The 26093-nt window shown below is 38.0% G+C and overlaps 1 protein-coding gene across 1 annotated transcript; it reads left to right on the top strand.

The window, feature by feature from the left end:
• The first annotated feature begins 13221 nt into the window (after positions 1-13221).
• Positions 13222-20269, top strand: coq7 (coenzyme Q7 homolog, ubiquinone (yeast)). The gene is made up of 6 exons (XM_067458310.1): positions 13222-13421; positions 14507-14685; positions 14818-14932; positions 14999-15138; positions 19835-19903; positions 20006-20269. Exons 1-6 carry the CDS (start codon positions 13331-13333, stop codon positions 20081-20083), a joined length of 672 nt encoding a protein of 223 aa, XP_067314411.1. The 5' UTR covers positions 13222-13330; the 3' UTR covers positions 20084-20269.
• Positions 20270-26093: the final 5824 nt, after the last annotated feature.

Raw genomic sequence — 26093 nt, 5'->3', positions numbered from 1 at the left:
AACTAGTGAATTATTTTTATTATTAAAATGTTTGTACACAGATTTTATGCACAAATATGTCCATACATAAAACTATCCTAATCAACTGCCTTATAGGCTACATACGTGTCATATTATTAAAAAGTCTTACTGTATTTGGTCTCAAGCAGAACCTGCGAGAGCTGCAGGCCTGCACCTGGCTGCCATGTCAAATGGGTCAAGTGTGTTTAAAAGAGAAGAGCATTCTGTTGTAAACAGACCAAGAATAATGCGCTGAGACACAGACACACTCACACAATGCACATTTTCACACACAAAAACTCATTCACATAGACACTCAGACATTCTCACACACAAGTTTGTATTACTAGACTGGCACAAGTTAAACAGACGGTCAGACTGATATTATGTCTGTCTCTTTTGAAGCTCTCAGTAGTCTGTTATGAAGTAACATCAGTCCAACAGAAACCCTGGAAAAGGCCCGTACACTGGTGGAAAGTTTTAGGTCGACCTCAGTCGAGGAGGTTCTGCAGAGACATGGAAAAAACGAAGGATGGACAAACCTTCCCACAAGCGGCTAGTCATGTGTGTGAGGAAAGCTGTATTGTGTTATACTTCAAGGTGAGAGAATTTTTTGTTGTTGAAGATTATTCTTTTATAGCACTATATTAGGTCCTATTCTACTTAAAGCTCATAATACAGATGATATTGTTTCTAGTCTTCTCATATACATTGATTTTACCAAGAGTAGGATCCTTAAGAATCATTTCGAATGACCAGAAGACTCAGATTACTCAATTACAATAAGACCTCTGAGGGGACCTTGAAAGAAATTGACAAAATAGCAGCAAAAAGCCTCACTGCTCATGGCGAAAATGACTTGGAAGAAGGTGCAAAGGAGACAGATATAATAAGTCCTGGTTTTCTAGTTGCCAATTTTGCCTCTTTATTTTCAATGTTTTTAGTGACGCTCACAAATCAAGTAAGAACTAATGCAAAATGACCAAACTCAATATGTTTTTCCCATTATTTTGTAGGATTGCAATGTGGTCACAAATTTAAAAAGCAAGACTCCTTGAACTAATGGTTCTTTACAAATGCCAAAAAGACAGACATTTATTTTCTATTGGGGGGGGGGGGGGTGAACTATATTAACTAAGGTGGAAAAATATAATTAAATAATTTTAAACGTTGTATAAATGTTTATGAAATTCACACACTTTTCAGTTGCACATGGACTTTTACTTGGGCTTTTCAGTGGCCAGGCCACCTATAGAAAAGCCAAAATTGCAAAAACATAGCATTATACTGTCAGATCAACTAAACAGAGTGAGATGAATTGATGCATTCTTCCTGGTCAACCATGATTCCACCAGGGGTTTGGCAAACGGACTCCAAACAACAATGACCATCTCATTCTGTCTACAGTTTTGAGGACAGGCAGTAAATGAGCCAAAAACTTCATGAAATGTCCCATTACTCTATTGCATTATAAAGCTGTTGCTGAAGATCTTATATACATGTGACGGTAGCTTTGAGAGAACAAACAACTGCCGGTTTCCCCTTCTAAAATACTCAAATCAGCATGGCTGCCCACTTTTGTTTTTGTTAATCAAGACCAGACAGCTAAATAACAGTCTTACAACCATAACAAGTCAAAGTGCCATTATCTTTTTATGCTGTGGGTTTGGGCCAAACTATTTCCCACTGCTGAGTGGTGTGTATCAAAGGTATTCTAGATATAGTTTTGTGCATCAAGTCGTGTGCTCACCACCAGGACCGTATGTTGCATAACTAGACTTTGGTGTTAAGCGGGAAGCTAAAAATAGTCAAGATACCAAAATTAAACATAGACGTCACTTTGATACATCACTCTCCTGAACCTATACTAACCCATACATCAATTTTCTGGAAAAATATAATTCTTAGAGAACCAGCACAGCTTAAGGAATATATATTTCAATTTAAAATGTATTTTGTTTCTTCCAAAAGACAAAATATACAACAATCCATATTTCAAGGAAAAAGAAAATGCAAAATGGCGAAAATAATTTAATATATAATATGAAGAATGAAGTATATATATATACACCATTCTTCATATTATATATTAGATTATGAATATATAGAGAATATATAGAATATATTTTTAAATAATAATATTAAAAAAGCAATATATGTTGTATGTTTTTAATTATATCTGAAAGAATACGCACAGACTTCCAGAGTTCCATCTGCCAAATTGAAAATCTTAAGGGTGATCATATTCATAGTTTTTGTCAAGACATAAGACCACCACTGAACAGGACTTGTACAAATCCAATGTTAATGTCCTAAATTATGGCATTTTTATGCTGGATCTACTCAGCATATGCTTTGCCAATTAGCGCAATGCTGTACGGTCTCGATAGAGATTTAGTGGAATTAGCATTAGTGATAAATGAGGCTGAAGTCAAAGAAGTCCAAAGAAAGTTGAATTTTTGACATTTTCAGCCAAAAAGAGTCTGTTGAGCTGGCATACAAGAGAGACCAGAGTGTCTTTCTCTATGCCAGTCTGGCAGAAATAGTGTCAGTGCATTGGTACACCAGTCAAATGCCACTCTTATCCTTCTAGCCTCTCTCTATCACTCTATCTCTCTTTCATTTACTCTGGAGCAAAAACAGTCTAGAGAAAATAATGGTGTCATTTTCAACCTACTCTCTCCAGAGCAGATAAATATAGCTCTGGCCGCAGAGGTGCCAAACCCATTAAGAGACAGCTTTTGGTAGGAAGTAAGAATTTTTTTTCTTTTTTTTTCTTTTTTTTAAAACATAAAGTCTGTGGCAAAGGGCCAAGGAGTGGTAAATCCAGATGTGTCAGCCTACGCATGCAATTATGACTTGTGTTGTTTTCTGCCACGCTCTCCCCTCCCTTCTTCCATCCTGCTACGTCGTCTGCCCCTTCTTGTGATTCAGGAGGGATCAAACGTCTGGCTATGTGCTGACAAGGTCGTCTGAGTTGATGAGGATTTTGACGGGCCTATCGTCTACAGACATGTCTCACAATTTCCCGCTAGCCATTCTATTTCTGGGGCATTTGCCACAAGGATTTTCTGAAAACTGAATTGTGAGTTTAGGCATCAATACAACTGCCAATGTAGCTTATAACATGCACAAAAAACAAACACTCACATGCAAATTTTTCATGTGTATGCATTTAATTTGGCATATTGCTTACTTAAATATTTAGTTTCATATTGATAACTTCTCTCAAACATTTTAACACAGATAAAAAGTCATTAAAAAGTGTTTCCCTCCCCTTTGGGCATGTCTTATCTTGTCTAGAACACGATTAGTATTGCATTTTTTGTCACAATCCACTAATGTGTCAGAGATCATTATATAACTTTTTTTGCTGAGATTTGTGCTTATGAAATGGATTGAATTCCACAGTAAACACAAAAGGAAAACCGCAGGAGGAAGAGTAATCGCTTGCTAAATTGCAGACACTATAAATGGAGGGTACCTCTGTCTGGATTCCTTTGGATGAGAAGATGGTTTGCTCTCACCGGAAGTGGATGCGTCAAGATTTTCATCACTCCAGTCAGTCTCCTAATTACAGGTTGGTTGAACAAAAATGTATCTTAATTTTATGCATCTATAAACTCACTATATAATTATGTCTACATGGCAGGCCTATCAACAAATGTAACACCTTTACATCAGAACAAGAGTTGTTAATCTTTCTGAAACTACCAACACCCCACATATACACTATATTGCCAAAAGTTTTGGGACGCCTGCCTTTAGATGCACATGAACTGTAATGACATCCCATTCTTAAAATGTACGGTCTAAAACAGAGTTGGCCCACACTTTGCAGCTATAAAAGCTTCAACTCTTCTATGAAGGCTTTCCACAAGGTTTAGGAGTGTGTTAATGGGAATTCTGACCATTCTTCTAGAGAAGGCCTGGCTCACAGTCTCCGCTCTAATTCATCCCAAAGGTGTTCTATCAGGTTGAGGTCAGGAATCTGTGAAGGCCTGTCAAGTTCCTCCACACCAAACTCGCTCCTCCATGTCTTTATGGACCTTGCTTTGAGCACTGGTGTGCAGTCATGTTGGAACAGGAAGGGGCCATCCCTAAACTGTTCCCACAAAGTTGGAAGCATGAAATTGTCCAAAATGTCTTAGTATGCTAAAGCTTTAAGAGTTCCTTTCGCTGGATAATGGGCCAAGCCCAACCACTGAAAAGCAACCCCTCACCAATCTTTACACTTGGCGCAATGCAGTCAGGCAAGTACCGATCTCCTATCTGAAGGCCACATGAAGTTTGGAGGTCTGTAGCTACTGCCTCTGCAGAAAGTTGCTGACTTCTGTGCACTGTGCCCCTTAGCATGCGCTGACCCCAATCTTTGATTTTACGTGGCCTACCACTTTGAGGCTGAGATGCTGTTGTTCCCAACTGCTTCCACTTTGTTATAATATCACTAACAGTTGAATGTGGAATATTTAGTAGTGAGGACATTTCACAAATGGACTTATTGCACAGATGGCAACCTATCACTGTACCATGCTTCACTGTAAAACATTTTTTGAAAATGATGTCTCCAATTGAAAATGTTCAAGTGACTGATCACATCTAAAGGTTTCAGTTGACCAAATTGAATTTCTGTGAATTGATGCAATTTAATTCACAGAAATTCAATTTGGCCAACTGAAACATTTAGATATGATTTAGAACATTTTTAATTGGAGACCTGAATTTCAATTTAAAAAATTGAATTCACTGAGCTCCTGAGAGTGACCCATTCTTTCACAAATGTTTGAAGAAGCGTCTGCATGCCTAGGTGCTTGATTTTATACACGTGGCCGTGAAACTGATTGGAACACCTGAATTTAATTTCAAGGGGTGCCCCAATACTATTGGCAATATAGTGTATCTATAACCCTATATGTATGGAAACAACTGAAGAACATAAGGCCATTTCTTTTCATTTAAAAAAAGATATAGAACATCCCTACACCACCATCCTCATTGTAAAGACCGTCCAGTGTGTGAATCCCTGAAGAAATTAGAGTAGCATTCTACTTACAGTCCACATGCCCTAGAATCCATGCAAAACATTGGGGGCCCTCCGTCACAAAAAAACAAAAACAAAAAACACTTATCATTTCCTCAAAGATTATTATATATTATACTGTCATTCGGTCCATTAACAAATCCGATTTATAAGGGCGCATTGCAATTTAAAAAAAAGCACGTAGGAAGGCAGCATGTGTGGGCCACATCAGATTGATACATCACTGTGTCATTAAGGCTATTGCCTCTTATTCACAAACTGTAGATCAAAGACCAGGCACATGGTCAAGAGTCCTTGATTGAAGACTCCAAAAGCAGCTATCAACTTACAGAGACCTGAACGTGCAACCATATGGAAAATTTGCATGCTACACATGTTAACAAAAGAAAGGACAATGTTGTGGCAGAACTTTGTCCTTGAGTAAACATCGTCCAATTACTTGAAAGTTCTTTATTAGGATGCTGTGGCTTTTTACAAACTATAAGCAGGCCCTCTTGCTCCAAAATAGAAGCTTGTGGAAATCCGTGGGATCGGCCCGCAGACAGCTCACTGGAGCCTATCCTGTAATCTAATGTAGAATACCACCTACTCACCCCTGCTCAGTGACGTACATCCATTCATTTATGACATAATTCGTGGTACAGACTCATGCTACACAAACACAACTTAATGTTTATTGGCGTACTTTGGCTAAAAATATTTTTGCAGGACTGAGGAATAAGCGGGAGCTCTGAGTCCTTTATGAGTGTTTCTCCACAATGAGCGAGAGTGTTTAACGAAACAACATTTTTTGTAGTGCCATCTGAATATTTTATTTTCTTATACTTTCCACAGCTAATTGGAATCAGATGGAGCTCTAAAAATGTTTCGAATTATTAAAGCATTTTGGGTTTGGTTTTATACGCTATACAGTCAATGGTTCTGAGACTTTTTACACAGGCTCTGATAATTACAGTACGCCAATGTACCGTACATGTATGTCTCCTTACATGGTATGTCTATATCAAAAAAGGCAGTTTTAAAACAATTGTATTTGTTTAATTAAACATAAAAGGTTTAAACTTGTATTTTCCAAAATTATACTTTTTTACTGTCTTTGTTTTTATACTGTTCATGGTTTTGTTTATGACAAATGGCACAGCTGTCATCCAGATGGGCAGCACTGCAGTCTTTATAAAAGAGGAGGGACAGTACTGTAACAGGGCAAAACCTTTACTTGCAGTGCCTTCACAAATCAGAATATTTTTCCTCCTGTATGAATTTCTGAACACATTAAAACAGAAAAACATTAGGTCATGATTTAAAATAAGATGTTATTGAGAAAAGTCACAGTTCAATGAGCTCACTGTTATGAATCCACTTGTACTGTATTAAATGGTCCAGAAAAGGATATTTCAGTTTTCTATTATGACAGAGATGCTCAGGCATCTCAGACACACCCTGACAGTCATGGCAAATTAAAACTGTAGGTTTTCAGAAAAAAGCACACCCTCACAATTGCACATTTTAAACATGTCAGTGGTAAACCACCTGAACTTTGGAACAGTATTATCTTTAAGTGTTGTATAATCTAACTCAGGCCCTGTTTACACCTGGTATTAATACGTGTTTTCGATGATCCAATAACAAGTGGACGGCGAGGTCTAAATCGTTTTGAGGTTGTCCACTTTTGACCACTTTAACAGTTAGTCGAACACGCATAAGACCCGGATTGCTTTTTTAATATACGCTCATGTGGGCGAATGTGTTTGAACAGCCACAAAAGACCACCTACTGACCAAACGCGTAAACATGGGAAGCACATATAATGTATGAAAATTGTGTGAGCTTATTTCATCCATTAGAATGAAAGATCTGAAAAAGTGAGACGGGCTAAAACACCAGGGGCCTGTACCATGAAGCTGGTTTAGCTGGCTAGCCAGATTTGTTTAAGCTTAGTTTGTGCCAATCCTGGGTTTTAGGTACCATTAAAGTAGTTTGGCTTTTAGCTGTGTTCATCTCCATAGTAACTTACGCTCCACGGCTAACCTGCTCCAGGGCAGGTTATATTCTGGATAAGAGATCTCAAACTGAAACTGGACCAGCTGTGAGTAAAGTGACACATCTCTGATTAAATAAAGTCACTCCCCATGTTTCTGCTCCAAATTAAAGGTCACTACATAGCAAATGTTTTTTAAAGCGGGGGTGAAACACTCAGTTTCAGTCAATCTCATGTCAATCTTGAGTACCTATAGAGTAGTACTGCATCCTTCATATCTCTGAAAAGTCTTTAGTTTTATTATATTTATAAAAGAAATATAGGCTGTACCGAGTCTTTCCGGAAAAAAACAGAGAGCCTGGATGCGTATCGTGTGGGCGGAGCTAAAGAATGACAAGCGGACACAAAGCAGTGACGTCCTCAAGTGTAGAGAAGAAAACACTACCCAGATTCAACTAATACAGATATGATCCAGAATCAGATCAGGAGGATGAAATAAATTGAACAGGAGAAACAGCAACAGCAGGACGTCCGTCTCTGTGGTATGTACTGTATTTAGTGGCCTGTCAACATTTGTGTGTGTTTACTCGCAGTTTATGAGGACATGATTTGGTTTATGGACTGTTGTATTCGACTAAAGCCGGGTGCACACTGTGCGATTTTGGCCACGATTTGGCCGTCTGGGACAAATTTAGCTAACCCTAAAAGATTCCTCAGATCCTAGGCTAAAATCTGACGTCTTTGGTCGTTAGTTTGACATGTTCACCTGGAGCCAAAAAATGAGCGCTGCGATCAAATTTTGCCTCAGACGAAATTTTGGCAGTGTCAGAAGATTTGGCACACAATCCTGCAGTGTGACTTCTCCTACAACGACAGTCAAATATCTCCGTTTTTCAAGACAAACTATGACCAAAACGAGAGCTAGAAATGTATTTGTAGCCAGCATTTCAGTCCCGCGTGTAATGCAGCCCACTGTCACTGAACGCGTCACTCATTGATGATATAAAACGTATAAAAAAGTTTTCTTGCGCGCGTCCGTTTTTAGCGTGCCTTCACTATCGTGCAGTCTGACATTAATGTCAACTGAGATCTTACAGTATGACATGGCGATCATGTTCGTACAGTCTGACAAGGGACATTCGCAAAGGATTTTGAAAAATCGCACAGTGTGCAGGACCCATAAGCCTTAGCAGTAGCAAGCAAAAAAAAAAATTGCACGTCAGACTAGTCTAACGTTAAACATAGAACAACAATGGAGTAACCGTTAGCGCATTTGAATGACGAAGCACGCTTTGTGAGAACCTCCCCTAGGTTTATTTTTGGGTGGTTTTACAATAAGCAAACTGACACCTATAGTGGTCAGCTAAACAAATGTATTAAAACACACACCATAGATCGCATGCTCCTTTGATAAATTAACTAACGTTATACACGATCGTGTTGTTTACTGATGTTTACTTACGCGACGATAGCCAACAACACAGACATTTGAAGCAGTTTTACTCACCGCGCACGAAGTGAACCTTTATCGTTGGGACCGCTCCGTCAAAAACACACTTCTTTGGTAACTGCTGATTTCGTGAAGTCCTGTGACAGCAGTGACCGTGGAGATCCACTTTTGCACTACGACTGAAGCGTGATGTTGTGACGCTTCTCGTCATTTCTGCGTTCAAATCGGTTCAAATGCAGCGCTGCCTTCCCAGAATGCTGTGCTGAAGCGTTGAAGTCGCTTGATGTCACTCATAGGAATAAACTGGAGCGCGGCGCAACAGAAGTGTTGCTCAGACGACTGGATCTGCACCTGAGAGAGTGTTTATGGCCGTGCATTTCCTCTCTCGCTCTAGTCACGCGCGCGCGCACCCTTCCGGGAGAAGAGCCTGTACAGCCCATACAAGGACCTTCCACTCTATTGATGTCAAGTAGACCCATACTCGAAAAAAACTCTCCGAAACTTGTGAGAAACCGGAAGGAGTATTTTTGACACAGAAATACTCCACCAAACGTCCAACATTAGTTTTTGAAACTTTGTCTATGTTTAGGATGGGAATCCAAGTCTTTAACAGTGTAAAAAGCTCAGTATGCATGACAGCATTTCACCCCCCCTTTAAAGACTAAAGCGTCTGGCGTTTAACAATGCTTATTTATAATAATAATAATTTTTTAAAAATTATTTAGATATAATTGGTGTAATTATTATACCTTTAATCAATTACACATTTATCATTTTAGTTAATCAATCATTAATAGGCACTTTGTTAAAATTAATATAAATAAATAAATAAAACTATTCAAAAAAGAAGCTTACTGAGCTTAAATGTTCAATTTTCTCTAAATATCAACTAAACTAACTTCATAAAAACGTTTACTTGCATGGATGTATACTATTTTTTCGTTAAGTTGTCCTCTTTCATAGACAGTTTTTCTTTCTGCTGTGTATATATATGTATATATATATATATATATATATATATATATATATATATATATATATATATATCTTTTTTTTTCTTTTTTTTTTTTTAATTCTTAATATTTTTCAATCATGTAATATTCTGCAGAAGAGAGAAATTAATCTCACTGCTTCTCTCGCGAAAAGTGAATCTCAGTTCCACAGCGTGTGATTGGCTGTTAACTGCTGATGTCACAGCTAAACTCCTAAACTCAGGATCAAAGCCCGAATTGACAGAGAAAGCTGATGTTCAGCATCATGGGACCAACAAAGCCATAATACATTGGTTTGGTTTTGTCAACTCAAAACTAATCCTGTAACCCTGAGTTTGTTACTACCATCATGATACAGGCCCCAGGTTTAAACGGGGATGCATCTTCCTTGTCTTGTTGTGATCCGATCAACAAAACCAATTTTAATACCAGGTGTAAACATGCCCTCAGTGGTGCCAATCCTGTTCCTGGATATCTACCTCCATTTAAGGTTTAGCTTCAACACTGATCAAACATAATTCAACCAGCTAATTAAGATCTATAGGAGCACTTGATAATTACAGACAGACAAGTACAGTTGGATCAGAGTTGAACCTGAGCTCTGCAGATCTCCAGAAACAGGATTGGACACTGCTGATCTAACTGATAGCTTGTGACCCAACATTGGGCTGCAGGTATGTTCTTACATGGCAGTAAAGAAAAAATAATACTACATGCAAATAATAACCACATTATTGTAAACAGAGAGGAGAAAATACTTGCCATATCTTTTGTATCTGATGAGTTCACACATTTAATCAAACTAAATGTTGTCACAAATACAGCTATTACTTCATAACTTGGTAGTAAAACCAATTGAGAACCATCAGTTTAAAAATAAATAAGTTTGCCAGTTAAAATTGTCTCACGTAGGCCTATCAAATGCAATCAGAATTAATCTGATTACTAGACCATCTTCAAATACAGGGCCCCATGAATGTGTTAAAACAGGGTCATAATATACTTTAAAGGGCATCCTTCCCAACATCTGCAAAATCATCTGTGTTTTGTCAAAATGTATCATTAGTAATAAGCATTTGTATATTATTTTGTCTGTGATATACAGACTATTGCTTGTTTGCCGGTCATTGTGAAATCTGATTCATCCCAGCCAGCCACAAGGAGGTTTGTCTGGACATGAAAGCATGCACCCCACAGCCAGGTGCAGATGCAAAACATGCTGGACCTGACACTTTCCCCTTCAGTAGTCGACTTGTTAAAAAAGCACAGACAGACGCAGCGACATCTATTAGCTTACATCGGCCTGCCGAATTCACACAGTCTGCAAGAGCAGCCTGTTTTTGAGCGGTTTAACATGGTCTGCAGTTGAGAAGCAACATTTCTGAGCGCAAACTCTCAAATATTGGCAGTAAAGCTTCTCCTCTCCCTGCTTAAATAGCGGACTATAAAAAGAGGTGTGCGTCTACTGGGAGACAATGCAAATTGAAATCTGAATTTGATTCTTGTGCTGTTGTCGTTGCTTTTATGAGCTGGTTTGTCTTTTCCAGGGGGATACCACTGAGCAACCATAAAATAAAAAGTGTTGAGCCAATTTTTAAACTTGCACCATGGGTTGCATAACAGGCACAAGCAAGTAACCCAGTTCCTGACCACAAGACTATTATATGCACCAGTTTTTCCCTTGAGTCTGCTGAGCTACGCAGGTGATTTTAAATCGTTCAGGCCCACTTTATATTAAGTGTCTGTGCCTTTAACATGGATTAACATTTAATAATTTGATACAATGCACTTATTGTGCATGCATCATTTTTTATCGGATTTAATATGTAATTATTTTCTGTAATCACATCTGTAATTACACTGTAATTACACGTCTGTAATTGACCCATCCCACCTCAATAGCAGCAAAAGTGTTTTGCAATAAAACATGTGCACAGTAACATTGTAAAATAATTGTTTAACACCTAATATAAAGTGGGACCAATTCTTCTAAGTGTTATTGTCATACTCCCAAGGTCTCAACCGGTGTTCTAAACGGGTTGTATAAACAGAATAATGGCCGATCAATAATATTCTACAAACTCATTTGTGACAACGTGTTGCAACACCAGGCGATGTCGAAATGGTTAAAACAGTCTCCATCGGAATATCTGGTAAGACAACTGCACATATCCCTCCTCCCTCAAATCAAATACAATCAAGAAGATTCCAGAGGTTATACCACAACGTATTGAGCAACTGAAAATTGTCCAACATCCAAAAGCATTAATTTAATTATATTCTTTTGTGCATTTTGCATTCATTGACAGCTATGGTCACCAGCGCTTGAACTATGGCAACATAACAGTGATTTCATCTCAGATTGTATTGCGAACTGCTAAAAAACATCACTTGCTACACCTTTGATGTGCCACCCTGTCCAAAATTTTGAAACTCAATACACCACATGGCCTTTGACATAAAATAATACATCAAGGCAAGAGTTGTCACGTCTCCCTCATCAGTGCAAACCAATAAACTAAATTTTGCCTGAAGCACTTAGACATTACTCCACCACAGCTATGTCTCAGGCTGTCTGACCAGAGCCTTGGAACAGAGGTGAACACATTATTTCTTTCAACACTTGTGGACATATTAAATACCAACAGGTAAATATTTTTCTGGGTAATAACATCAGCAGGATTTAACTAGCTGAAGATGTCAAATACCAATAACATAAAATATAGTTGTGTGGTGCTTAAATCAGCTCCCACCACAAACCTCTGCTAGCTAATACATCTAATATTACACTGCAATGATGAATGAAATGATGAAGACTGATTTGAAATATAACAAGCATTACCACTTTAGGCCTACTACTTTTTTTTCTATAAGGAAAATCTCAATTTTTTTCCTTTTATTTCATTTTTTACATCACATCATATTTTACACTCCATAGGCTGAAATTGTCTTGTCATGATGTTGCTCTAGCATCAGATTCCCATAACTAACTCACAGCATTTACTTTATAGACCGACTTCTACCTACAGTTCAATGTTTACCTTATGCTAGTCGCAGTTCCATAGCAGTCAGCACCTTCTTTCTTCAGATGGCCATGATCCATTTTTATCACTGCAGTGAAATATGTGCAGTATGTCTTAATTTAAGACATAGCTACAGAAGCCATGGAATTTACCGACAGACTTGGGTGAAAAATCACATTCTACACTTCACCAAAGGCATAAACTGGATGCCTATAGTTTACACCCCATGAAAATGACTTTGAGTAATGAAAATTTGGCTACTGATTTACTGGACTTTCCACGAATAGCAACGGGTGAAATATGCAAGGACCAGAAGTTGAAACTAAAAGGCAATTGTCTGTCTACACCACATAAAATGCAGCACTGAGAACAATTGTGCAAACGGATATTTTTACACTAGAGGCTACTACCAAATCAAATGTCTTGTGCTGGATAGCCTACACTATACAAATTGCTGTTAATTTAGGCCTAGCTGTCAAATGTTTTCTGTATTGGTTCGATACATTTAAATGACTTGCACTACTAGTTGGACTCATTTGTGTAAGAGTGCCACCTATGGGCTATTACGTGAAATATTGAAAAGCTTGTAATACACAAAAACGAATGTTTTGTGATACTTATTCTTTATAAACCGTAAAAAAAAAAAATAACTTTAAACAGTTGTTTCCACAAACCATTCTGTGACATATTACAGTAACGTATCGTCCTTTCCACCAGTGTCACACACCCGCCCAGCGTCTGCACGTACGACGCGATGACGTCACTCAAAAGCGCCACAACCTTCAGTGGTGCTAATATATAATTTTTCTCTTTACAGTGCGATATATAATTGTATCATTTCTAGACATGCAGAGAGCCGCGAAGTGTGCTTTGAGACCTGACCTTAGTCTTGTTTTCTGTCCGTCAAGCGTAAGGAACTGTCGTGCAGTAAACGGAGGTAAATATGTGCATGTATGTGTGAGCTCATGACAGCTGGATCACACACTGATGTCAAGAAAACAGTTCCTCGCACTTCAGCTGTAATGCTGTTGAAACGATGAGTTTCAGCGCTGGACTTAAACTGGTTAATAAGAATTGTGGGGGAAGGGGAAAGAACTCGTTATTTGTAAATGTTCTGATTAAAGGTTTATGTTTTGATTTTAGAAATTGTGTAGTTTATTTTAATATTTGAAACTTGCAGATAAGGACAACATCTAATATACAGATATTTTAATCATGGTATTTTTTTTTCCACATTATTGTCCTCGTAATGTGCTCATATTAATTTACTAACTAACTGGGAACAAAATAAGGCCTAAAAACTGTATTTCTGTTTTGTTTTTTCAACTAGTGAGTTTGGAATTGCTTAACCTTCATAAAATGTATTTTCATTTCATTTTCTATTGGGTTTGCAGTTTTTAGCAACTCTTTAAAAATTGTGGATGTGTTATATAAACCCTCTTACCCAATAAACTGAATAACTCAAAAGCGCTAAATTAACCTAATTCAGTGTACTTGTTTTCCTACCCTATTGTAGAAAGGGTGTAGATTATGTTGTATCTTAAAATATTATATTAAAAATGTTTAGATTTTATAATGGAGGAAAATAATGCAGCTAAAGTGTTGCATGCAAATTATTGGACACTGCTAAAAATTGATTTAATATTTGAATTTTCACTTAATTGAATATAAACATAAATTATGAAGTTGTTGTGTAATTTATTTTACTTTTTCTGAGAAGATCAAGATATTTTAATGTAACCAGGCCAAAAATCTTATTGTGTTATGTCATATATTTTTTGTTATATAATAGTTTATCACATATTTTATAAAAGGAGGCATCCAAAAAAGTCTGTACATTTATGGTCACTATATAGTTTCATTTGTGCTTTTTAATAGTTTGTGAAGTGATTTCTATTATTTTAAAATAATAGGAATAAGTAATAATAAACCGTGAGAAGGAGTGACCAATCTTTTGTGTATTTAGAGGCAAAGTGAATGTGTTCTTTGTCTTACAGAGTTATTGTGTTTATATGTGTGCAGTAAATGGCTCCGTGTTGTGTAGAAGATACAGCGTCATTCCTCCACCACGTGACGAAGAGGAGAAAGCCATGCTGGACAGTATGTTGAGGGTTGACCATGCAGGAGAGTATGGAGCCAATCGGATCTACGCTGGGCAGATGGCAGTTCTCGGAAGAACTCAGACAGGGCCTCTAATCCAAGTACTGAACGTCAATCTGATGACTTTAAATGCACATATGCCAAATATCTAATGATTAAGTGCACTATGCCAAGTTTAATGGATGGAATAACTGATAAATTTAAATTGTAAATTTGCTTTTTTTACTCTGCAGCATATGTGGGACCAAGAGAAACTACATTTAGAAAAGTTTAATGAGATCCTGGGTGAGCATCGGGTTCGGCCAACATTATTGTTGCCGCTATGGAATGTCGCTGGGTTTGCATTAGGTATGTTCTTATGGAGGCATGCTTATTTACTTGATTTTGCACTGTAGCTTACCACTGTGGTTTCAGGGGCTTGTACTGCTCTTCTGGGTAAGGAAGGAGCCATGGCCTGCACTGTTGCAGTAGAGGAGAGCATCTCAGAGCACTACAACAGCCAAATCCGAACACTCATGGAGACTGATCCAGAGAGATATACAGAGTTATTACAGGTAATGTGTGTGCTTATATCAGTGCTGTGCATGCACACTTATAATAAAGGGCCTGATATACATATATACAGAATCAAAGAATGAACTGGTGGGATGCAATTTTGAATAAAATCAGGCCAAAACAAAGTTTGTTTTGGGAGTTCGAAACAACTTGCTAAAGCTGTTCACTCCTGCTGGTAAACACCTTCAACTTACCATTGGTCTTATTGCGTAATAAGTTGAGTCTTCATTTGTTCTGTTCTGTTCAGTTCGTCAAGGTCAAAGGCAAGTAAAATGCACACACTGGAGAGCCCCTTTATAGTAGTAACAGAAGTTGTACTTCTAATTCAGGGGTCCCCAATCTCGGTCCTGGAGGGCCACTGTCCTGCAGAGTTTAGCTCCAACCCCAATCAAACACCTGAAACAGCTAATCAATGCATATAAATGTGTAAATGGTCCAGGACAGAGATTGGGGACCCCTGTTCTAATTGAATGCAGCATTGACTTTTTTATGTTTAAAGGGGGGGGTGAAACACTCAGTTTCAGTCAATCTCATGTCAATCTTGAGTACCTATAGAGTAGTATTGCATCCTTCATATCTCCGAAAAGTCTTTAGTTTTATCATATTTATAAAAGAAATATAGGCTGTACCGAGTCTTTCCGGAAAAAACCGAGCGCCTGGAGGCGTATCGTGTGGGCGGAGGTAAAGAATGATAAGCGCACAAAGCGGTGACGTCCTCAAGCGTGGAGAAACCCATCTATCTCAGCTAATACAGATAATGATCCACAATCAAATCTGAGGGAGAAATAAATTGAACAGGAGAAACGGCAACATCAGGACGTCCGTCTCTGTGGTATGTAAGTTACTGTATTTAATGGCCTCTCCTCATTTCTGTGTCTTTACTCGCAGTGTATGAGGACATGATTCGGTTTATGGACTATTGTATGCGACTAGACCTTAGAAGTAGCAAGCAAAACGGTTTTGCACGTCAGAATACTGTAACGTTATACAGAGAACAACAATGGAGTAACCGTTAACAGTTAGCGCATTTGAATGACGAAGCACGCGATCGTGTCGTTTACTGATGTTTACTCATGCGTCTGTAGCCAAAAGCAGAGACATTTGAAGCAGTTTAAGTTAACTCACCTGCTGCTTCCAAAGCAGGACCGAAGCTTCGCTGGGACTGCTCCGTCAAAAACACACTTCTTTGGTATGATTTGGTAAAGTCCTGACAGCAGTGGCGTGTAAATCCATTTTGTGACGCGACTGAAGCGATGTTGTGAAGCTTCCCGTCATTTCTGCGTTCAAATCGGTTCAAATGCGGCGCTGCCTTCCCGGAATGCTGTGCTGAAGCGTTGAAGTCGCTCGACGTCACCCATAGGAATAAAGAGAAGCGCGGCGCCACATAAGTGTTCACGGACGACTGGATCTGCACCTGAGAGACTGTTTACAGCGTGCTCTAGTCACGCGCGCGCGCACCCTACCGGGAGAAGAGCCCGTACAGCCCATACAAGGACCTTCCGCTCTTATTAACGTCAAGTAGACCCATATTCTAAAAAAACTCGCCGAAACTTGTGAGAAACCGGAAGGAGTATTTTTGACACAGAAATACTCCATCAAACGTCCAACATTAGTTTTTGAAACTTTGTCTATGTTTAGGATGGGAATCCAAGTCTTTAACAGTGTAAAAAGCTCAGTATGCATGAAACAGCATTTCACCCCCCCTTTAATAATGTTAAGCTGCTTGCTTTAAAGCAATCTATTGTATAAAGTGCTACGAAATTAAATGTGACGTGGCTTGGAGAGCCAGATTGCAGAGCAAACATATCCATGTCACTATGATCTGATGCTTTCTTAACTGTGGTTTTCTCAACACTGCCATTTTTGCACACAGCACTTGTTTATTCATCTAAATTCTGGTCTTAGCAGTGTGGGCAGCATTGGGATGATTGCTAACAGTATACCACTGCAAGGGTATATTGAGATACACTATATAGCCAAAAGTATCAGGACATCCCTCCAAATAATTGAATTCAGGTGGTCAAATCACTTCCATGGCCACGGGTGTATAAAATTAAGCATCTAGGTATGCAGACGCTTCTACAAACATTTGTGAAAGAATGGGCTCTCTCAGGATCTCAGTAAATTCGAACATGGTACCGTGATGGGTTGCCACCTGTGCAATAAGTCCATTTGTGACATTTTCTTACTACTAAATATTGCGCGGTCAACTATTAGTGGTATTATAGCAAAGTGGAAGCAAATGGGAGCAAAAGTAATTCAGCCACGAAGTGATAGGCCACGTAAAATCACAAAGTGTGGTCAGCACATACTGAAGTGCACTGTGCACATGGCTACAGTAAGTCAATAGCTACAGACCTCCAAACTTCATGTGGCCTTCAGAATAGATTAGGAGTAGAGAGCTTCATGAAATGGGTTTACATCACCCAAGTGCAATGCAAAGCATCGGATGCAGTGTTGTAAAGCATGCCGCCACTTGACTCTAGAGCAGTGGAGTTCTCTGGAGTGACGAATCACACTTTTCTGTCTGGCAATCGGATGGATGATAGTGGTGGGAAGTTTGGATCATTTTACTGACTTGAATCTTTGAATCTTGTTCAGCAAAATGAACGAATCTTTGTTCAAGTCATTTAGTTAATTTAGTTAATTTAAGCAGAATCTAATTAAAATGTTACATGTTACATTTTTCAACCAATTTACTACTTTTGGAATAAAAAATAAACTATAAACTAATGCAGTCATGGCCAAACTTTGAGAATAAAAATGATTAATTAATTGCTTAACTTGCCTCACCTCCTGATTCTTTCTAAAGTCACTTGACATTTAATCACGTCTGTTCCCTAGAAAGATTAGTACACCTCTCATGACTTCTGGTTTTAGCCGTTAGTTCTGTCATCATGTCTGATCTGGGCCGTGACAGACTCATGTAATACATGCATCCGGAAACAGAAAAGATTAGTTCTCTTGAGTCTTCCAGTCATTTATTCATCAAGTCCCAGCCCCATAGGCAAAGCTATGCAGTCACCGGAAACAGAAGAGATTGGTTAATCTCTCGAGTCTTCTCGTTCAAGTCGTTTGTTCGAGTAGGCTGAATGCAAAAGCAGTTCATCTCTCAATTCTTCTTGTTCAAGTTGTTCTTCGGGTCTAACTCTGAGTCACGTTCTTTTGTCACATGACCGTGCCGGTTCAGTGTCTCACAAGTCACAACATGTACAACATTACAGTCGTATTATTGACTGCATGTTGTAATATATTTATTATTATTAAATCATCAGAAGATATGGGAAATAAACTGTTATTATGCCTATCCATTCTGACCAACCCAATGTGTCCAGGATTCATAGGAAAATCAATTATTATAGGCCTACTAGCTAAAAAAAAAAACTATGCACTTGTTTGTGAGGATGGTTGTGAATGACCTATTTATGTATCCAACACTGCTGTCACGTTACGTGACAAAAGAACGAGAGTCAGACCGAAGACTCAAGAGAACGAATCATTTCTGTTTACGGTACAGACTGCATAGCCTTGTCTATGGGGCTGGGACTTGATGAACGAATGGCTCAAACCTGGACTCGAAAGATTAACTAATCAATTCTGTTCCCTGTACAGATATGGGATGTTGCGCATGCGCGGTCAACACAAAATGAACGAATCACTCTCTGAGAAAACCCGTCGTTCTCGAGTCATATAAAAGATTCGTTCAAAATCACTAATGGATGAGTCTGGGTTTGGTGGTTGCCTGGAGAATGGTACTTGCCTGACTGCATTGTGCCAAGTGTAAAATTTGGTGATGGGGGGATTATGGTGTGGGGTTGTTTTTCAGGGGTTGGGCTTGCCCTCTTAGTTCCAGTGAAAGGAACTCTTAATGCTTCAGCATACCAAGACATTTTGGACAATGTCATGCTCCCAACATTGTGGGAACAGTTTAGGGATGGCACTTTCCTGTTCCAAGATGACTGCACACCAGTGCACAAAGCAAGGTCCATAAAGATTGTGTGGGGGAACTTGACTGACCTGCAAAGTCCTGGCCTCACCCTGATAAAACTCCTTTGGGATTAATTAAAGCAGAGACTGCAAGCCAGGCCTTTTAATCCAACATGAGTGCCTCACCTCACAAATGCTTTTAGAAGAATGGTAAAACTTTCCCATAAACACACTCCTAAACCTTGTGGAAAGCCTTCCCAATAGAGTTGAAGCTGTTATAGCAGCAAAGGGTGGGCCAACTCCATATTAAATCATATGGAATAAGAATGGGATGTCTTTAAAGTTCATGTGCATGTAAACACATGGCAGACATCCAAAAACTTTTTTTCAATATATAATGACTGACAGCCAGAGAGCCAATCAAATCAAATTCCTTTAACTGTGGTAAAAAGGGTATTGTTTGGCACATGTAATTTTATACAAGGTATCCTGAGTGTATAGCTAATGTAGTTTTATTCATCCTGTTTCTAAAATCAGCCAGTAATCTCAAAAAATGCAATCATTTGATCAGACTTGTCGTTCTTTATGACACTGGTCTTTGTTCATTTTAAACTTTCAGTGATATTTTATTAATAAAAAAAGATCACTAATAAAGCATGTGTGTTTGGGCTTCACTTAGGATTCTTGTGCATCTGTTGACTTTATTTTGTTGTTGTTTTTAGCAATATGCACACTGAGACATAAACTCATTTTTTTAAATTCAATCAGATTATTAAAGAATTTCGTGATGATGAAATAGAACATCATGACACAGGACTGGAGCATGACGCTGAGTCGGTGAGTTTTGCATGTCAGTTTCTTTGTTTGAATCCTGGGAAATGTTACACTGTTTTTTGTGTATTCATTCAAATATTTTATTAATTTTTTCCCCCTCTATAGGTGCCAGGATACTTTCTTTTGAAAACAGCAATACAGGTTGGCTGTAAAGCTGCTATCTATATTTCTCAGCGTATTTAGAGTCATTTTAACAATGTACGACATGTAAATATTGTTTTGTTTCTTATTCATGTGCAGTTGATGTAAAGAGAGCACATTTTGAAAGAGTTTAAATGATGCTGAAATAAAACTTTTGACATCCACGTGTTTTATAATTAAAACATACAAAACTGTTTATTTGCCCCTAATAAATATTCACAAAATCATTGTTTTATGTTTTATTTGACATGAGAGAGGACATTCTTAACAGAGAAGCTATAACAGAAACCCTAATGGGATCAAATTAACTATGATATGTTTTATATATATATTGATAATACATTTTATGTAAAGTCAGATGACTTGGTCTTGAAAATTGAAATGCTTGTCATCGTGTATGTTTTCTGTATGATGCCACCTGGTGGTCAGAATATAGAAAATGGCTTAAAGGGCACCCATAATTAAAGTTATGTAATCATACACTCACTCTTAAGTAATTGAACCTGTATGCATTTCTTTCTTCTGTGAAACAAAATAAGTTATTTTGAAGAATGTTGGTAACAAGTTTAGTTTCCCATTGAAAATTTTTTTAGGGAATGACTATCCCTTTAATGCAAGAGATGAAATGGATAGCTCTACGAAAATCTACTTTGCTATCAAGGACAGACCAAATCGCCAGAGAACATTTGTCAGAATATTTTCAGATCATAAGAAATGAAATGAGAATACTGGATGACAGTGGAAGACATTTGTCTTCATGTAGCAAGCATTTTAGTTTACAGTGTTATACGTTTACATATGTTTCCTGGAAAAAAAACTCCATCACCTTGTCATTGCTAGCACTGTGTTCCCCCATTTGAACTACATGAACATGAAGACAGACATGAATGTAACATTTGACACTTATAGACAGAGATTCGGTAAACTGAGCAGTTTGTCTTTCCCGTTAACCAATTTTCCACCTCACAATGGATCAGATGTTTCGGTGTTTGGATGACATCACCTTCCAGCCATACTGCTGCACACTGAGACAAACTACCGGCCCACTCTAGTTCACATATATAAACAGTGATGCGTGACCATAAATCATAAATCAGTCCCTCGGTTTAGATCTTGTTGCAAAACACTCATAAATTTTCAAAGGGTTTAAGAAGAGGTTAAAAACCGTCCATTGTTACTGATTTTGTTTAGAATAGGCATTGTGTAAATGACAGCTGTCAAATCCTTCTGAGATGCCACATTGCTTCATTAGATGTGTTCATTTCTCCAAAGCTCAACTTTAAGTCAGAGTTCAGAGTGTACTGACTTAAATTAATCTCTTGGTTTATGCTGTTGGACTGCTAAGGAACATTAATGGCATTGGGGTAATTTCTGACCATTTTGTTGCCTTATGCAAGATCCCTATTACCCCCTTCCCCCACTTAAACACTCAAAACAAATAGCAATGTCTCTTGTCTTTTAATAAGCATTACACTTATTTACTAATCTATCTATACATTAACTTTTCCATTCACACTGCAGTCACACATCTACAGTATATTGATTGTCTTATAGCAATGAAAGTTGTTGCTTATCACATACTTGACTCAGATTTCGAGTGAAAAGTATTGATTGTAAATTGATTTTCCACTTTAGTTTCTATGTAGAGACTTCTATGCTTTACAGCCTGGTACAAATTGTGGTTTTGGCCTATACGGCTAATTTTGACCTTTCTGACAACTCTTAGGGGGATGAATTTTTTCTATAACTCATTCATTATAAAGCCTTAAAGTTCTGCACAATTAAGGCCGTGGTTACTTTGAGTGAGAGGTGGATAGCCATTTAGCCGTCAGATACACAGCAAAAGGTGTAGGATTGTATCTATTTCATTCAGAAAAAAGTAAATATATCCAGCAAAACCTGTGGGTGAGGAGGTTAAAGCGAGTGGACGTCGTCAAAAGTGGCGCTACAGAGAAGTATTCTCAAAACGGTCCATCTACAAAATCATAGCAGAGCAATTATCTTCAGCAGGGGAAATTCGAGACTAATATTAGTAAACTTTAGATCTCTTTTAAAGATCGAACTCATTGCCAGTCACTGCCTGGAGTAAAAGTAGGAACCAAACTTCTAGTGTCATGTAGGCTACTGATCAAATGTCAATGGAAGAAATAGGAAAAGCAAAACATAGTTTTAGGCTGATGGATGATTGATGCGTGTACCACACTGGCTTCATCATCACCGCGAGTTTAGTTTGAGTGAATGCCTAACGTTAGCAGAGTAGCGCTAGTCTACAGCACGCTATCCTTTCCTTTTGACCATCAGAAGCTCACGTCTGTGCCATCTGATCCGACCCCGACGAGCCACAGAAAACCATCATAGCCTTTTTTTAGTCAGATAAGAAGGAAATAGACCATCTACGATAGCCTAACTTATAGTAAGTCAAACAGCAACAGTCACTAAAATAACTACTCAAGGGTATGCTGAAGCTCATTTAAAAATTATGGTAGTAGACTAGCGCTACATCTACCAGACCAAGGTTAGGCATTGCATGTATTGCTATCTCCTGAATTAATTAATCAGTCCCTCAATAATCATGTTAACTATGTCTGAGTCCCAAGCAATTTACTAGCGTTGCCATAGGAACGCTTTGGCTTTTGCCACCCGGAAGAACGTTTATTACTGTTGTGACGTCATGGTGAATTGTCCTATAGTCATTGTGTCACATAAGCTCCGCCCACATGTGAACTTTTATCACATATGCACATTTTTTTGAAGAAGGACCTTCATTTATGTATGGAGTCTGTCTGATTATTGCTGTGCGGCAGGATAGACACTAGAGATCTTACTTCCATTCCCAAGTTATAGTGTTAAAAAGGTGTGAAACAACGTCTGACTCAAAGCAGGTGTCGAAGAGGAGACGCCTAATAGAGTATTAAATTGTGTTTCGAAAAAAAGAAACGCCCCGTTTAACTTAAATCAGGTTGGTGTAGGAAAAATCTACCACAATATTTACTTTTTATTTTTAATATGGATAATATTGAATATCAAATATAAACCATAATTTTTCCTATTGCTGCAGTTTTTTATTTTACATTTCTGTTAAGACATACATTTATTTATCTCTGCCTATTCTCTGGACGACAGCAGAATTTGCTTATTTTTTAAAGCCCACCTAAGTCCGGGGTTTATTTCTGTTTTAAATTCGTAGCGCTGGCAGCTTCGTTGTATGATGTAAGATGTTTAAAAAAAGCAACAAGTATTGAACCTGCATATTTGGCATCCAGATTGTGTGACAAAATTACCATAACATAAAAGCATGAGTGATGAGTCCAGTCAAGCTGCAGGTGTTAATACCAGTAAACCATAAAACCGACAACTATATTAGCTCACTGTTTTAGAGAACAGAGAGAAAATACCAAAACTTTGAGTCAATGCACAGATATGTTTGCAAATAAAATAGATCATAAAATATATAGGATGTTAAAATAGAAGTAAACATTGTTATTTTTTTCTTTTCTTCTGAAGGGAGCATTTTTTTTTCTAATCTAACTTCCAGGTTTACCCATTTATGGACCATAAATGTATTTTTATGTGCCTGAACACAACTCTGTTCAGCAGATTCTTTAAGCACAGGTTATATAGCATACAATGCAGCCAATTAGTAATTACTGGAATAACCGCCTTGAGCAATCTGAAGTCACCTTTTCAGTTGCAATAACCTGTGTGGGAACATATCAACCTTTATGTCAGCACCCCAAATACTTAACCAAAAAGCCTCCTACAGTAATGTCCCACAGTGCCAGAGCCAGCAGTAACCACAGAAGCAGATCCTGTCTTTACCACTTCCGTCTGTCATCATAAATATAACGTGTCTATCAGTTTGACTCAATTCATTTCACTCACTTCTCTGTTAAATGCTTTTTAAATGCATGATCACCTCATCCAACATGGCAGATGTTAGCTACATAGTAATAAGCACCGTGTTTGTTCTGTTTTTCGTCTGCTATTTTTCTAGCCTAAAAGTGTATGTGAGTCAAATACTGTAAATCATAGAGACCCCAAGCTTGGCAGAATGGTCCCAAATAAGTGCCACTATAGGTGTTTTAAATAATGGAAGAAGGGCTAGAATCACCTGTGCAATAAGTCCATTCATGAAATTTCCTCACTACTAAATATTCCACGGTCAACTGCTAGTGGTATTATAATAAAGGGGAAGCAACTGGGAACAACAGCAACACAGCCACAAAGTGGTAGGCCACAGAGCGGGGTCAGCGCATGCTGAGGTGTACAGTGCCCAGAAGTATCTGCCAAAAGCAAAGTCTTGGAAAAACTTGATATACATAAACAAAAGGACATTCTGAGGATACAAAAGCTGCATCAAATTCTGCCCATAGGGTGCTCTACAACAGAAACCTCATAACTCTGCAACCATGCTCAATCAAGTTGAAAATTAGTATGCATCTTCTTTGGGGAAAATGCTAACACTGTATCCAAGTATTACTCAGAAAAACCAGCAAACATTGATACTAGCAACCAATCAGTTTGCAGGAAATATTGTCCAATCAGGGCAGACTGTTCAAAAATTGTGTCAAACTGAGGCTGTGTACCAAAATTTGTAAGAATCTGCCACAATGTGCTACTATAAACAAAGTGCTATAGCATTATTTTCTAATTGTTCTTGCATCAAGTGACACAAAATATGTCTTTTTTTGTTTTATTTTTATATATAAAATTAATACACCATTCTAATTTTCAAACTCGTCCTTTCTTTATACTAAACTGGGTAGCCACCATCTTAAGATATTCCAGGAAAAAGTTATCAAAATAATTTTGATTCATTTCGTTTGTTGAGATGAGTGGCTGATGTGTGACCCATGACAAATTTGCCTGAATCTTGGGAATACAATGTGCAAACTTCAAAAAAACAACAACAGGTCAGTCTGAGGAAACATACCAAATATGAATTTCTGATGCTAACTGGAAATTCTATATGATCATCCAACTTATTTTTTATTTTTTTATTTTTTGAGTAGACATACATCAGATCATTGGCTGTCATTCATTAATATTAACTTATATATGCACAAAATATTGTGTAAATGTTTATGCCCGAGAAAGAGCTGGTTCTCCTAAACTCACCTCAGAAGAATCCACTATTGAGGAAATCGGCATCAAGAACAGACTTAAAAAATTCAAAACATTATGGCTCCTGTATCTGTGAAAAATTGTTGCTGTAAATTTTGAGCTCAATGGTAATATAAATCCACACAAACCATGAAAACTTTCGGATGCAGATCATTTTGTTTCTTGGTAACATCTGAAGCATCCAATGAATCACTGACTATAATGTTGAACACCCTCTCTCATATCTCTCTGTCAGGTATTTTTTATACATAAAATGTAAGTGTATCTGAGTCAAACTCATTGAGTTCATTACATAACCAGAAGTTATTTTAAAGTTATTTTAAGTTTACGAGTTAGTACTAGTAAATAATTTATTATTTACTCATTCACTCTCATGAAAGAATTTTTACCCTTATTTTTAGATCTGGCAAATTAACTTGTATATTAAACAGAAAACCACCATGTATTAAACTGATGACCAAACTGGGGCACATAGCTTGACCACCACTCCATGAGTTTAAGGTCATGAGTATGGCTGTAATAACATTGGCATATAGAATAAGTATATGAATGTATGGATGTTTGTCTTTGTAAGTCATGACATTGTTTGAGGAGCCTACAGTTGTGTTGGCATCTCCAACGGCTGCATTTCTGATCAGATAGGGCAGCTTATGTGAGGTCCCAGAGGGTGGCGTGACCCCAGGGAACATTAATCAATGTCTTTGACAGGAGTGTGGCTTCACCAGCATGACTTCAAGGCCATTCTGCTGCTCAGCACTGTCATGAGTTTGTGCTGGCTCTTCAAGCTATTTGCCAAAGCATTTGATAAGGCCCCACATGACCCAACTAGTTGAACTCTAACAAACACTTACAGACGGATCCCAATAGTGCTTAGGATTTAGAAAATGTGATGCAGGGGTAAAAAAAACTCTTGAACAAAGCACTTTAA

Source organism: Pseudorasbora parva, chromosome 12 (genome assembly GCF_024679245.1).
Source record: "Pseudorasbora parva isolate DD20220531a chromosome 12, ASM2467924v1, whole genome shotgun sequence".
NCBI lineage: Eukaryota > Metazoa > Chordata > Actinopteri > Cypriniformes > Gobionidae > Pseudorasbora > Pseudorasbora parva.
Note: the sequence above shows the minus strand (reverse complement) of the source record. Positions and strands in the feature narration are given on the sequence as shown.